The following is a 14,744-nucleotide window of genomic DNA, read 5'->3' as shown; positions in this document are numbered from 1 at the left end:
ATTAAGAAAAAAATATGGATGACTGAATTGAACATAAGGGGAGATCACTAAGTGTAATAATGGTATAACATGCAATCACAGACTGAAATAACTCAAATTACTTGATCTAGGGAGAGGGGAAAAAGAAGCTATTAAGCAATCTTCAAATATAGAGAAAGCTGAATGAAATGGATAAATTGTTTGCCTTCTCCACTAAAGATCAGAATAAAAGGATAAGAGGTCAAACAAGGAAAAAATGACTTTACAAAGGATTTCTTTGTAAAGAGTGGAATCACCCTGAGATCTCCCACAAACACATCAGACAAGAACTTGTCAAATACAGCTTTCAAACAGTCCACCTTGTTTGGCAGCAGAGGAACTGTCTGGTACTGTGCAGCATCTTACTTCATCTGTACTAAGAAGCTGCCTCTGATGCAAGAGAGTAAAATCAATGCACTCAGCATTGTTAAACATCAACTCTGAGCTTTGGGGCTTCAGCACAGCAAGAAAAACTTACACTTGCCCAGCACCAGGAAAAAATAAAAAGTTCAAAATATTAACATTTGTCTCAACAGCACTAAACAGCTTAAGTGAAGTGATGTAAGCTGCAAGTAGGTGGCAAAAGCTGATTATTTACATTCTTTACAATCCTCCTAAGAGCCTGAGGAGATCCATGGCTATCGGGTAACTGAGGCAGCTGCTGCCATCTACACAAACACAGAGCCCAGGCAAGATGGAGCTACAAGACAAATTTTCACCACCTGAAGGACTGACTTTGTGGCTACAAGGATATCCAATCTAATTCCATTTTGCCCAGTTACAGTAACTGTATGACTAAGCCTTGCAGTCAGTTCAGAAAGAGCTGTTACATTAATGCAAAAAAATTCTAAGGAGTACTCAGGCATAAGCCCAAGCTGGATGATGAAAAACTGCCCATTTCCTCTCCCTGAAAAATTTAAAAGCCAATTCTCATTAGAAAGAGCCAGTTCCAAATTCCTATCTGCTGCAAATATTCTCACAAATCTGTGTCCCTTATCTTCTAACAAGTAAAACTACATTACTCCTATCTGACACAGGTGTATTGGGAAGCAAGCTGAAAGGAGTTAGTTCTCAACTCTACAACTGAAAACTAAGTAAATTACTTGAGAGATGCAGACTTTCCAGGCAAACTTAGGAGGACCCCAATTTGACCTCAGCAACAGAACTTACTGTGCAATCTGATTCTTGTCACAGAATTTGATGACTCAGAAATATGCAGTACTTAAAAAACCAAAAAATCACAAACCCACATCTGTCACAAAACAGGAGGTGGAAAATTGAGTAGTAACAAAAGGATTAACTTGAAAAACAAAAATTGATAAAACACTCTATAACACTTTCCATTTCAGGCTCAGCTCAACCTTCATTCTCCTTTTTATAATACTTTTCTTGATCTTTTAAATACTTACATTTGTCAGATTGATTACATGTGCTACATGTAATCTGAGAAACCACCAAAGAACCTCTTGTACCCAAGTGAGCTTCATTTCAATGTTTTAGTTAAAATTACCAAAGGAATACTCAAGTTTCTTAAAGCTGATGAAGTCCAAGACACATATTCAAAGCAGATTTGATAAAATCAACCTTCTGCTTAGAAAACAAATCCTTTCTCAACTAAGGCTGTACAACAGCTGCTAGACATTGCTCAGGCTGCCCAGGACAAGGAACACCACAGCACAAAGCTGGGGAAATGTAGGAACAGAAAACCAAATATATTTGAAGTTTCATCAAAATATACTGCAACAAGATATTAGAATCCCTTTAAAAGATTCACAAAGAACTTAGTGAGACAGGATTAAGTTCTCAGTCTGCACAAAATGTAACATGCCAAAAAGGAGAATACAAAGCTAACAAAACATTTTAACTGTGGCAGACCACATTAAAAAAACCAAAACAAACAACCAAAGTAAAACAGAAATAAGAAAACCATAAGGAAAATTAGAATCAATAAATAGGCAACCAAGATACTGACTTAAACATTCCAGGAAACAAGAATGCTGCACAGAAGACAAAGTCTGCTGTTTGCCTGTACACATTATTTATACACCCTCTACTTAGTTAGCAAAAATACAAGGAGCCAAGCCTTTTCTGTCAGGCAACCAAACTGAGAAGTGATAAAATGCTATGAAAACTAAGGCAAAAAAAGAGGGAACACAAAGGAAAAGAAGATAGCAGAACTAAACCTCCAGCCAAGTAAATACAGCTTAGACCATGGAGCTGACCAGCAGAATGCTGCAATAACACAGTTCAGCTTCTTTCATCTACCACAGCCTCTCTGTTCCTCCTTCACTGACACAAAAATGGAGATTAGGATTTCAACCCCAAAGAACACAGGGCTGGTTTAACTAGACATCAGTGTTACCACTGTAATAACAATTTAATCTATCATTCTAGTAAAATAATTGTATGATAATTCACAACAATAAAATCTGGGCTTTTATGAACTATTTCTTTAGGGCGGGCACTAGCACACAGCTACGCCGTGTTAATGCAACCCAAGAGAACCAGCTGGATTTAAGGAACATCCTTGTAAGGACAGATCCAGCTTTTCTTACCTAAACTGGCCAAAGAGCAGCTCTGGAGAGCTGCCCATTATGTGTTCAATGATTTTTATTATCAGTGTTTCAGTTTACACACTCAAGAAAAACAGTGACTGAAGTTCACAGCATATTCATATTCCATGCAGCCAGCACTGCAAATGTTCTCCTGCAGCAACATTTTGGTTCTGCATATCCTTGTAGACAACACACACCTGAAATCTGTCAATACATGGAAGTGTTCTATGCAAATGTCTATGCAGCCAAAGGGAAAAAATAGGCATGGTTTTCAGATGACAGGGTAACTTAATCATCTCAAAAGTGAAGATTAAATATTTTAAAGCTGATCCATACAACATCTAAGTTCACAAACATGGGAGTTAAAAAGGTAATTGTGAGATAAAGCTGATGTAAATAACAGGACTGAGTTTCTGCATAAATTGTTTCATAGTCACTGTAGGGACTTTTTGCAATAACCTCATCACCAAGGTGAAAATCAAACCGACTTTTTTTTCCTGAAAACCAGTGCTACAAATTATTTCTGTGCCACAGAAATATATTTTCTACAGCAAGTTAATAAACATCAGAGGTGATGCTTAATCAGCAGCTGTTGTTAAGAAAGTATACAGTCACTTCTTTCCAAAAATAATTATTCTTTTGAAATAAAAGAATATTTAAAAGCTGCCAGTCATTCTGCCATTTAACTTAAGAGCTTTCCAGAGAATCCAGCCAAGTAAGGAGAAATGCAAAGGGATAAGGACCAAATCGGCAGCCACAATAACCCCAAGTTGTTCTTTGAGGATGGATTTAGAAAACCCAAACTACAAATGAAGCTAAAAAAACCTTGCCCTATGCAGGTTTTTGTGTATAACACTGTATTAAAGCATTTCAGTTTTATGACAATACAGACATACTACTGTTCAGAAACCCAGAAAGCCACAGCTAAACCATTTTAACCCTCCAAAACTCATGGTTAATCTTCAGCTACAGAAACAAATCCAAAGAAACCTACACACACAAGCATGCAAACACTTGCCCTCCCACCAAAAATCCATTTTGATGTCTCAGTTAACAATTTTATGTCTCTTCTCATCTTCAATAATGCAGAACTGACTTATTAGAGAAATCCCTTGTTTCCAGTCTTCTGTGTCATCCACATAGCAGAGCTAACAGCAACTACTCTAAAAAAAACCCGTTCACAGTTGTTGGAAACCATTATATGACTTTAGAAAGTAAAATGCATAACCTCTTACCTGAGCATGAAAATTTGACATAGTCGTTGTCTCTATATCTTTCTTTCCCAAAATCTCCATTTTCACTGGTGAATTGGGAAAATTAAACGAAAAGTAGTCTAAAAAGTCAGGTAAATAAGTAGCTGCCCCATGAACAATACCCATTACATAGTAAGCTGCACAGTTTTCATTTTCACTAAAAACCAGACCCACAAACTCTTCTGCAAATCTCTCCATCTCCACAGGAGACAAGTGGGAGAGTTCATTACTGTAGGCATGGATAACTGATGCACCTCCGTTAGGCTGGTGCTCAATATGAATCAGCTGTTTGAACTCCAATGTGTCCAACCTTTTGAGTTTATTTTGAACCCGTGGCTCCTTTAACGAGACAAATGGAAACTCACTGTTCTCTGGTATCTTGGACTCACAGTCCTTCTTGGGATCCATATTTTTCCCATTGAAATCCTTAAGATGATCATCTATGATGCCTTTGGCTTCCTGATCCTCAATGTCAGAAACCAATCCTGAGCAGATGGTCTGAATAGATTTGCTGTACATTTTTGGACGCTTCCTCTTCTCATTCTCTTTATGTTTCTTTTTCTTTTTCTTCTTAACTTTTTTAATCTGTAGCTCTTCTGCATTGGTTTTTGGTTTCTCCTTCCCACCTGTTGAGAGTTTAAAAAAAAAATCTCTTAAGGAAATTTTAATACAAAATATATATTTAAAGATTGGGATTGAGAGTCACCAAAACACTCACCATGGCACACAAAGTCCACAGAAAAAAAGCAAGGGTCACAATGTGTATGTTACCAAAAGTGAGCAGGGTAAGAGACACCTGCCATGTGCAATTGGTAAATAAGCTGAGACAAAAAGGGAAAAGACATCACAATAACCCAAGTGTCCCAAGGCTGCTTCCATGAGGAGTTGCAGTCCATCACTCCCTTTAGCTGCCCCATGAAGTCCAGAGACACCACAGGACAGCTGTCCAACACTGCCAGACCAGGGGCCAACAAACCATCCATGGATATCAACAGCAGCAGCAGCAAGCTGCCCATGAGATGCCACTGCCAGAACTGACCTTGTCTGATGGGCTTCTTCACATGGGCACTCTTTCAGAACTAGATAAACTGTGCTGAAGAACATGTGGGAGCAACTAAAAACTCGTTCCATATATATTATAATATAAATAAAATTAAAACAAAAGACACATTAAAGAAAACACTCACAAAAAAAAAAAACCTAGTTTCAAGTTCTCTCAATATACAAAACCATCCTAAATGTCCAAAATGTCCTAAAGGCAGAAATTACTCATTTGGGGATAGCACATTCAAGTGATTCCCAAGGTAAATGTTCTCACTTGTTTTAAACAAGTGAGAGGGTATTTTTGCAAGTAATAGAAGTGGTAGCCAAAAAACTTCTAGCACTACACTGCCCCAAGATCAAGCAGTCAAAATGATTTAGCACATCGTAAAACAGTTAGTGGGTATGTTTCAGCACCAAATTATATTCACACCAGCAATTCCAAACCAGCATGTTCAAACACAGAAGCTTTCAAGTTTAAAATCTGTGTATTTCATTGGAAGACTAAGTAATGTGAAATCTGCAAGAGTTAAGTTAGCCAGTCTCTACTACAATGTTGCAGTAGATTATTTTCAGCTTGTCATCCTGCATCCAAGTAACTTAACAAGAGTCCTTTAAAAAAAAAACAAAAAAACACAACTGTTGGTGCATGGAATCACAAATTCTTGCTGAAGGTTGGACATGGAAGATGCAGATAATGGAAAGGAGAACAAGCAATTGAGACACTTGTTTCTGAGTCGCCTGATGTTTGTGATAGCAGCTAAATACTTCTGGGATTCTTGAAGTGGAGGCAGATTTAGTTATCTCCCTGGATTCTATTTTCTCACAGAGAGGGGAATGAGAAGTGCCCTGAGGTCACCTCATTTCTTATTTAGTCCAAACAAGGAAATGGATTCTAGGATTTCTTAACCTAATCTACACAGTTAATAACTACAAAGACTCTCTTCACTCAGAATCAGATTTAACATTGCACACTCTCTGAACACAATTTCACTTTTAACTAGCTAAGTTCAACTGCAAAGTTCAACTGCCAGTATCTTCATGGAAGTCTGTCCTTTCCTAGGCTAAATTTAATGTAAACCCAGCATCAGACCTCAGCAACAGAACTGCTTCATCTGGCAGATGCAACATTCACCACCTCTTTGTTAATATCCTCTTTCTGTCAGAGCCTGAAACTCCAGTGGGCATGAAAAGACCAGGAAGAGCAGCAACAGGTGTTCAACAACTGAGTACCTCGTCCTTAGAGGAATCCTGAAAATGGTTATCCAGGGTGCCAGGGTCCTTGTGTGTAATGTCATTACCTGGCAAAAATCACCTACTGCTCTTCTGGGGTATTGCAATGGTGCCACTACAGCACCAGCTCCAGGCAGTGGGAAATAAAGAAATGGTTCCTGACAGTGGGAAGTTACATACTGCAGGCTTTGAAATCTCAACACAAATCTCAAAATACAGACTCAGACATTTTTCCCCTCCTCCTGACTGCAGGAATACAAAACTGCAAAAAAGCATCCGGGTATACAGGTATTGCAAACTCTTAATAATGTTTTAATGCAGCATTTCAAAATTGTTTCACTCTAAATATGAATTTTTTTGCTATGCTGACGGATATCACAAAGAAGTCAATCATTCTGCAGATATTACATTAGTGTGAATATACAAACTATGAAATTATAGCACCAAATGCTGGAGTAAGGTGATGCAGGGGGAAGCAGAAATTACTGCCAACCCATTTCACTTGTTTTTAAATGGAGATCAGATTTTTGTTCAAACTAGTCACTCAGATCTGGGACATTATGCATGGCAGAAAAGTATGGAAATTTGTATTTACTGGGGTTCAATCAGAGAAATATAAATGGCAACAAACTTCAAAGCAAGAAGCTATTTGCTGCAGTAAGAGCCAAATCACTCTCTCCTACTTGAGCATGTAGAATCCTAAGACATGAAGACATGAAGATCAGCATCTGTATGTTCTTACTGAGCACCCAGCTATTAAATTACATTATATCAGTACTAGCTGAAATGTAAAGTACTTATATAATAGATGGCTATGAATTTGTATCTGTGCAAAACAACAAAAACTGCTGACTTCCATTCCTAATGTACAAGAAGGAAGATGATCTGATTTTCCCTTTCAACCTGTACCATTCCTTTTGATCTTCTCAGAAGTTTTACAAACAATTTCATTCAACTGCTCCTGTAATACCTGGTGGCAGTTTCTTTAATTCATCACTTAATGTATTTCAAGGATGCAGCTATGCAGTAAAATATTAAAAAACTAACCAAACAAACAATTCCACTATTAAACAATAAAACAGGCTTCCTTAGAGAGGTGGTCAATGCCCCGAGGCAGGCAGTGTTTAAGAGGCATTTGGACAATGCCCTTAACAAGAGGTTGAACTCTTGGCCAGCCCTGAGGTGCTCAGGCACTTGAAATGGATGATCACTGTAGGCCCCTTCCAACTGAAATAATTGAATTTTTCTAATCATCAGTGAGCAGCACTCAAAAGAGCACAGCCATGGTCTTGAAAGGAGTGGTGCCTTTAAGACAGAAACATCATAGATGGAATGTAAATCAGTCTCCAATTATGCAAAGTTCTTGTGAACATATCCAAAAAGGGTTTGTCTTCAAACTCAGTTGTAAAAGTACTACTTATTTAGCTTGGTATACATCTATGGAAGCACTTAAAACCTTAGAAGGAATTACATTAAGACATTTTACAATGAAGAACATTTATCATTCCCTCTGTTTTCATACCATCTCTACAAAACCTTCAGAAGAGATAAACGTTTTTAACCAGAGGGTTAAAATTATTCCTTTTTGGGCATATAATCTCAGCTTTAATACATTGATTTTAATACAGACTGCTTTTACTTCTGAACACAAGATAAAAGGGTTATGCCATTTACATATATATCAATTATTACAATTTATCATTGCACACTTTCTCAAATTACACCAAGTTGCAAAAATTATGCACACAAATTGTAATAAAATAAATATTTGCCCACAACCCCTTATTTCTGTGTGCAACTCTCTTCCACGGAATTTTTTGGATCTCTATTTAAGGATGGAACTGAGACCAGTTTTAATTCTGAAACACTTGGAAACCACGAGAGCAGCAATCACTGAAAGAACAAAAGGCTGTATAACAAAAAAAACACCAGAAGATCTGTGAGGGAAGGTAGCAGGGCCCCCTGAACTGCTGCTTGCAACTAAAAGAGAGAAATGGTGTCTATCCTTGGGAGACAAACATCAATCCCGTCTTCAATGTCTGAACTACTGATGCCACTGAAGCAGAAAAAAAGCCTTAAAACACAGAAATCAGAAGATAAAGAAGACTCTAAATGGGCTTTTTTTAAAACATTACTAGAATTAAACACTTTGAAAAAAAATGCATACCAACAAGAGTAAAACTTAGATCTCTAAAACCACTTCAAGCAGGAATTAGGTAACACAACTTCAAAAACTGCTTAGCTGTTTTGAGCCTTTTGAAAATTCACCCAAGCTTTTGCTACTGCATACACAAGCTCTGTCAAAAACTCCATTTCCCCACAAGCAGCAAATGACATACATACAGAAAAGTATTTGTGTAGATACTTCATACACCCCACATTGCAAAGAAAAAAAAAAAAAAAACACTTCAAAATCAAATTTACTATTGGAAGACTGAAAAAATGTGACAATTATTCAGGCTATAACACAGCTGAGCAATGTACAAGCTCAATGCCAGATGATCCAACCCCCCAGTGCCCTCTGTCACTGCTCCTGGCTCAGGGTGCTGCACCACTGCTGCTCACCAGCTGCACAGTAACTCAGAGGCTCAGCAGAAAGCTGCTCACTGTGCTGCTGCAGCAGGGAACTGGCTCCAGCCACACAGGAATTACAGCACACAGGCCACTGAGAGCAGGACTCAGGGGGTACCAGCAGCACACCACACAGTCTGCTCAGCTACACCTTCTCCATCCACCCCAGCACGGAACAAAGCTGAATTTTTACAGGTTAAAAAAGCCCCACCACCTCACCCAACAGTACATTTATGAGAAGGATCAGTTTCCTAGGAAACCTTCATAGAAATTTTTCTAACCCAAACATTTGAACTTTTAAATTTAACAAAGAAATTATAAAATTTATCTTTTTAAGGTAACATTTTAGTTAATTTATCTGTAATACAGATCAGACTACAATTTCCTCCATCTATCCTTTTACAATGAGTGTGGGTGGTGCTTGATCTCCACACTGCTTTGACACCTGCATATACCCAATTTTAGAATACTTATGTTCCACTACTTTAGTGTACAGACAGTTCTCCTGAGGAATACAAACATAAAATGAAAAACTGATTTCTAGAAGTAAATAGTATTTCTCAGTAAAGCTTGAATAGAATATGACAGATAGAGGAGGAAGCACATTTCTAGCCTAAGGCTTCTGCTCTGATGAATTTCAAAGATCCACTCTGAAGTAGATGTTTAAATCTGATCAGAAGCTACAAATAGTTAAGAGCAAAAAGAGTTAGCTTGCTGGAATACTGGAATTGCTATCAGCAATGTTCAATAAATAATTTCTTCTTTTTCTGCATTAGCTGTAGAGAAGAGCAGAAACACACTCATTCAGCCACTTCTCTGCTGCATATATATCAAAGCACTTTAAAGAAAAACGAGCTGCTTCTTCCAAAACCAGTAACACTGCTTTGACACTTCTCTAATGGACACCAAAAAAGAAGAGCAGCTTTCCTCATCTCTCTGGGGCAGTAATTAAGCTGCTCCAGAGCAGACAGGCAGAATTTCATGAAAACATAACTAAGCAATCCAAAAGTTCAAATAAAGACCCCAACACAAGGGTGAGATATCCAACCTACTTTAAGTCAGATTTGGGAACAGCAGTGCAGTACTTGATGCAAGCTAACTGGATTCACCTCTTCCTGCTGAGGCACACACAGGTAACCCAAAACTCTCAGGACAGGTGTTTCAGAGTCTTCACCAGCACACACAGTACAGGTGTGTACACACATACACATACATACAACTCTTGGAATCCAATTTCACACATTTTGGAGTGCATGGCATGTTTGTCTCTAGGTGTCCTGAGATCCATTTAGACACAATAGGTACTGAACCTATGAACTAAAAGCTTTTTTTCCACCACATGGTTTGAAAACACAAGAGAGAAGTTAACAATTTTCAGTTGTATTGAAAACATTTCCTTACATGTGACCCACTGCCCTAGGACCCCAAGAATGACAAATAACAGGGACAGGAGATAGATAAAAAAACTCTCAGCATCCACATTTACAGCAACTTTCCCCTCTGACCTGTTGTTAAAAAGTAGACTGAGCTCACACTTTACTGGACTATAAAAAAGCAAAGAACAGCTTCTGCTCTTATTTGACTTAGCAGTATCTGCACAAGGATAGAGCTACAAAATCTGCAATGCATCAATAAAGAAATCAGAAGAATGGAAGTTATGTTCATTCTGTTCATGCAGGCACACACTCAGCAGTATCAGAACTAATGCAAAGTAACTTTTAGCCATCCTCCAGGTACCAAACCTTATATACCATAAACAGAAAAATAATTCTCACATGCACACATCTACAGGACTGGTAGATCTTTCAAGTTAACTCAGCACACCTTACTTTTTATGGTGCCATAATATACCTGTCACTGTTAGTGACATGGGACTTACTACTAAGGATTGACATTCAAAACTGTTCAAATTTTATGCAAATAAGCCAATGCTCTGTTATTATAAGATGACACATACTTGCAATTAAAACTGATGCTAGACAGCCTAATATCTGGTTTATCTAATTAGACACCTTCCAAATGTAAGGTTTTGCAAGAAGTCAGACATTACCTGAATTTATTTTATGTTGTGTTCATTTGTTGTGCTTGATCGTTTGATCTGAAATTTTAAATAAGCAGAGACCATGAAGTCAAATACTTTATTCAGTTGTTTCAACCAGAGCAGGTGTTTCTCAACTTGGAGGTCACAGCCAGAATTATTAGAGGGGGACTTAAGACATTTCAAAACAAAAGCCAAAAATCAGTAACACTTAACTCTTTGTTTCCCACAGTTTTCTAGCTGACAGCTAGTAGCAGGAAGGCACAAACATTTCTAACAGCAGCCACTAATTTAAATTGGTTTTCACTTCCTTACTTTAGGAGAGCCTAGCCACCAAAATTTAACATTTTTATTTTGATGCACCAGAAGTCTTTGCTTCAAACTCCAGATCCCCAGCCCCAGCAGAAAGCTTTCCAGCACGGTTCTCCCTCCAGTTACCACTTGCTCCATCTCATTTGACATCTGTTTTACCCTCTACTCATATTTTACTGGTAAAAGTTGGTAACTTGGTGCCTAGGACTGTGAAGCAAACCCAGTATCAGACAAACCAGTGTGGTGGATTGTGTGCCCTCCACTCTTATCTCAGTCTTACTCACTCCCTCAACTGAAGTGCACTGCATACAAACACTTGAACATGTTCCTTAAAGATACATGAAGACTCATGTCTCATGTTCAATATACTGATTTTGTAATTACTCATGTAAAAAACCCATTTATAAAAAATTTTAAAGGGTCATAAAGATGTACAATGAAATGTCATTTCTTCCAGCAGAATAATTTTAAAAAGTCTTCAGAAAACAATTTGGATTTATGTATGCTCATACCAGCAAATAAAATGTTCATTTTCCGTTCTTTCCTGAATTTTGGCATTCAATAAAGCAAGGCATTTAATCTTGCAGAAACACATACTAAGAACGTCTCCTACTACAATTTTAGCAGTTGCTGTGCTCAGATATAAATAATCAGGTAAACAAAACTGACTTTTTTCTAAAATGAAAAACAGAAATGGGATTGTTTACAAATAAACCTATTAATCATCCTCCTTTTTGCAGAACCTCCAGTAACTTTGTCACACCACAGTGGTGCAAATATTTTGCATTAAACACTCAATATCTAGACAGTAACTATTTACAATGCAGATTCTTTTTAAAAGAAAATTTAAATCACTTGGAGTTTCTGAATTTTTAACAACATGCATGTGCCAAGCAGCTTTTGTCTGAAAGCTGAGCTCTTCCTTCCACACAGCAGACAGACACAGAGACAATTCTACAGCCTTATCTAGAGAGAATACGGTGCAAAAGGAAGACAAAATAAACTTTAAATTCTAGGTTTATAAAAAAAGCCATGAGGCTCTCTGAAAGAGCCTCATTTCCTTTAGCAGCCTCATGCACAGCAGAGAAACCCTTTTTCAGAATCACCCTTCTCCAACACGGGCAAGTTTTATCACAGCTTTCAACACAACGCCAACCCAAGTTTAGGCAGACGAACAGCTCACAACCCAGAGCCTCCAAGTATAAATAAACTCTTCCACATTCAGCTTAGAGCACCAAAATTAGGCTTATGCACCAGCTCTCCCTCAAAAGGCATCAGTCCCTCAGCACTGACCTCTTCCAGAACTCGTCACCCCTGACCTCGCACAGCCAGCTGAGCTGTCTGAAGTCACGTAGGCTGTCACCTACCCCCCTCAGCCAAGGGCACTCACAAACAGATGGCCAGAGCAATATTTTACAACAAGATACAGATCTAATACCTAGAAGAAGGAAATAAGCTGTCTTTAGGCACTGTACTCTTGGTCTCTAAACACGCACGCTAAAAATAGAAAAAACAACCACAAAAGCAGAAGCCTGAAGAAATGGAAAGCAGACTCATTCCAAAGCCTGCACTGTAAATCCTGAGCTCAAAACAATAGGGCTTGAAGTTTAACTTTTTTTACACGGGAAGAAGACCCTCTTAAATAAAGAGTTAGTAACTGAAAAGGTCACAGAGACACTGGCCACTGATATATACAAGAAGCTGGCCATAAAGCACTTCTGCCTCTGCTCTCTCTTGCCCAGGATGTAAAGTTAGATCAGCAGGACAGCTCAGGAAATGTTATACAAACCTCACAGCACATATAAGCACATTTAGTCAGATTTTGGAGGCCCACAGAAGACACCAAGCTGCTGTTCTGAACAGGATACAAATCCTGTGGAGATGATTTGCCTGCTCTAAATAACTGCTCTCCTGACTCACTCCCTTCTTTCCCTGAAATAGGAGTCAATTTCGCAGGATACTGGCAAACCAAACACAGCCTCTACAAAACACTTTACACCCAACACTATAAAGAAAATATGAAATAAACTTGAGTGGTAAAAAGTCAAATAAAATAGGAATGAAGCATCTAATGCACTTGTAACACTGTTTGCTGTGAAAATAAGCTATCTTGCTTCTCAAAAGAAGTCTTTTAACACAGTCCCCGGGCATATGCACTTGAACATTAACCTGAAAATAAAGCACTATTTTAGGCTCAACAGCCCCATTAGGCTGGTGCAAGACAACTTGCTGTCTTTGCAGATTGCACCTCATCTGCTGAATGGCAACAGAAACAGGGCCCAGTGTAAAAAAAGGCTGCTACTCAAACAAAGCCTGAAGGACCCACTGCTGGGGCAGCTACATGTTGCCCTGTATCTCAACCATCAACTTCCTTTGCTCAGCAAAGACAAGTCACACCTGCCCTTTGCACAGGAAGTCACCAGCTTACACAATGCTCAAGTTCAAAGCTGTACTTTGAGATCTGATCAACACAGGTTTTAAACTGTCATTGTTGTTAATGCAGTTACTTGTGTGTAGAGTATAGTATCTGATACAGTAATTAAAGGGCTCTGTGCCTCTGACCTCTTCTGAAGTTCAAGACTTAATTTGAAGGTTTCACTTTCTGGTTTGTAAATTAAATCCCACGGTTTACAAAGTAACAGAAAAACATATCACGAATTTGTTCCTAACTTCAAAAGCAGAGACTGAAAATAACAGATTAAAAAAGCATTTGGTCTACTCAAATAAGCAACACCCTCACAGAAAATCTGCTGCAGCATGACCTAAGTGAAGAATAAGGTGGTTCAAGTACTGGCTTAACTGCTGTGCTCAAAGGGTTGTGAGCAGCAGCACAAATTCCAGCTGGAAACAGTCACTGCTGGAGTAATCCAGACCTTAATATCTTGTGTTGTTATTGTCCAGCCTCTCCATTGATGCATCATGGGACAGAGCACACCCTCAGCAAGCTGCAGCTGATCCACAACTGGGAGGAGGAGTTGATGGACCACAGAGTTGTGCTGCCAGTGAGAGGGACCTTGAGAGGCTGTAGAAATGTAGAAACTTGGGGGACTCGTGAAGTTAACAGAGGGGTGGGTAAAACCCTGCACCTGGAAGAAATAAACCCGTGAAGCACAGGTTGATGACTTTCTTCACTCCCTTTCATCAGGTGTTCCCACACACTGATAGGATCCCCCTTGAGCCTCGTCTTCTCCAGGCCTATCAGCCCCAGCTGTCTCTGCCTCTTTTCAAAGGCCATACAACAGACACAGCTTCTGCTGGAATTGACCTTTCAAGACCATCCAGTCTAACCTGCTGCAACAAGCAGGAACATCTTCACAATTAGATCTGGTTGCTCAGAGCCCAATTCTTGACCTGACCTTGAACACTGTCAGGGATGGAATATCTGTCACCTCTCCGGGCAGCCTGTTCCAGTCTCTTATCATCATCATCATTATAAAAACAATTTCTGTATATATAATCTGAATGTAGTTGTCCAGTGAGACTGTTACCTCCACCCTTGGAGATAAAGAGTCTGATAATCCTGGGCAAGCTGCTCTAGTTGATCATACCTGGAGCAGCTGGACTAGATCCCTTCCAACCTCAACTACTGCACAGTTCTAAGATCCAATGGATGCACAAGCCACATGAGAATGTAACTTTAACTACCTTTCACTACAGAAAACAAAGTTGAAGAAATTAGCCAAAATTAAGACTGCATGTGGCATACAATTGCCTAGTATTTGA

General features: G+C 38.8%; 1 protein-coding gene across 2 annotated transcripts in view; it reads right to left on the bottom strand.

Annotated features, from left to right (window-relative positions):
- Nucleotides 1-14,744, bottom strand: part of RSBN1L (round spermatid basic protein 1 like) — a 47,079-nt gene that overhangs the window by 20,894 nt on the left and 11,441 nt on the right. Inside the window, exons 3-4 of one of the 2 annotated variants that reach the window (XM_063155578.1) lie at nucleotides 4,192-4,452; nucleotides 3,809-3,873 (exon numbers count right to left, since the gene is read on the bottom strand). In XM_063155578.1, the coding sequence (XP_063011648.1) occupies nucleotides 3,809-3,873; nucleotides 4,192-4,452 (326 nt within the window). Of the gene's footprint in view, nucleotides 1-3,808; nucleotides 4,453-14,744 lie in introns of both variants that reach the window. The other variant, XM_063155577.1, reaches the window with a different exon arrangement.

The sequence above is a fragment of the Melospiza melodia genome, chromosome 4 (genome assembly GCF_035770615.1).
Source record: "Melospiza melodia melodia isolate bMelMel2 chromosome 4, bMelMel2.pri, whole genome shotgun sequence".
Classification (NCBI taxonomy): Eukaryota; Metazoa; Chordata; class Aves; order Passeriformes; family Passerellidae; genus Melospiza; species Melospiza melodia.
The sequence above is the reverse complement of the archived record's forward strand: the minus strand, read 5'-3'. Positions and strand labels throughout refer to the sequence as shown.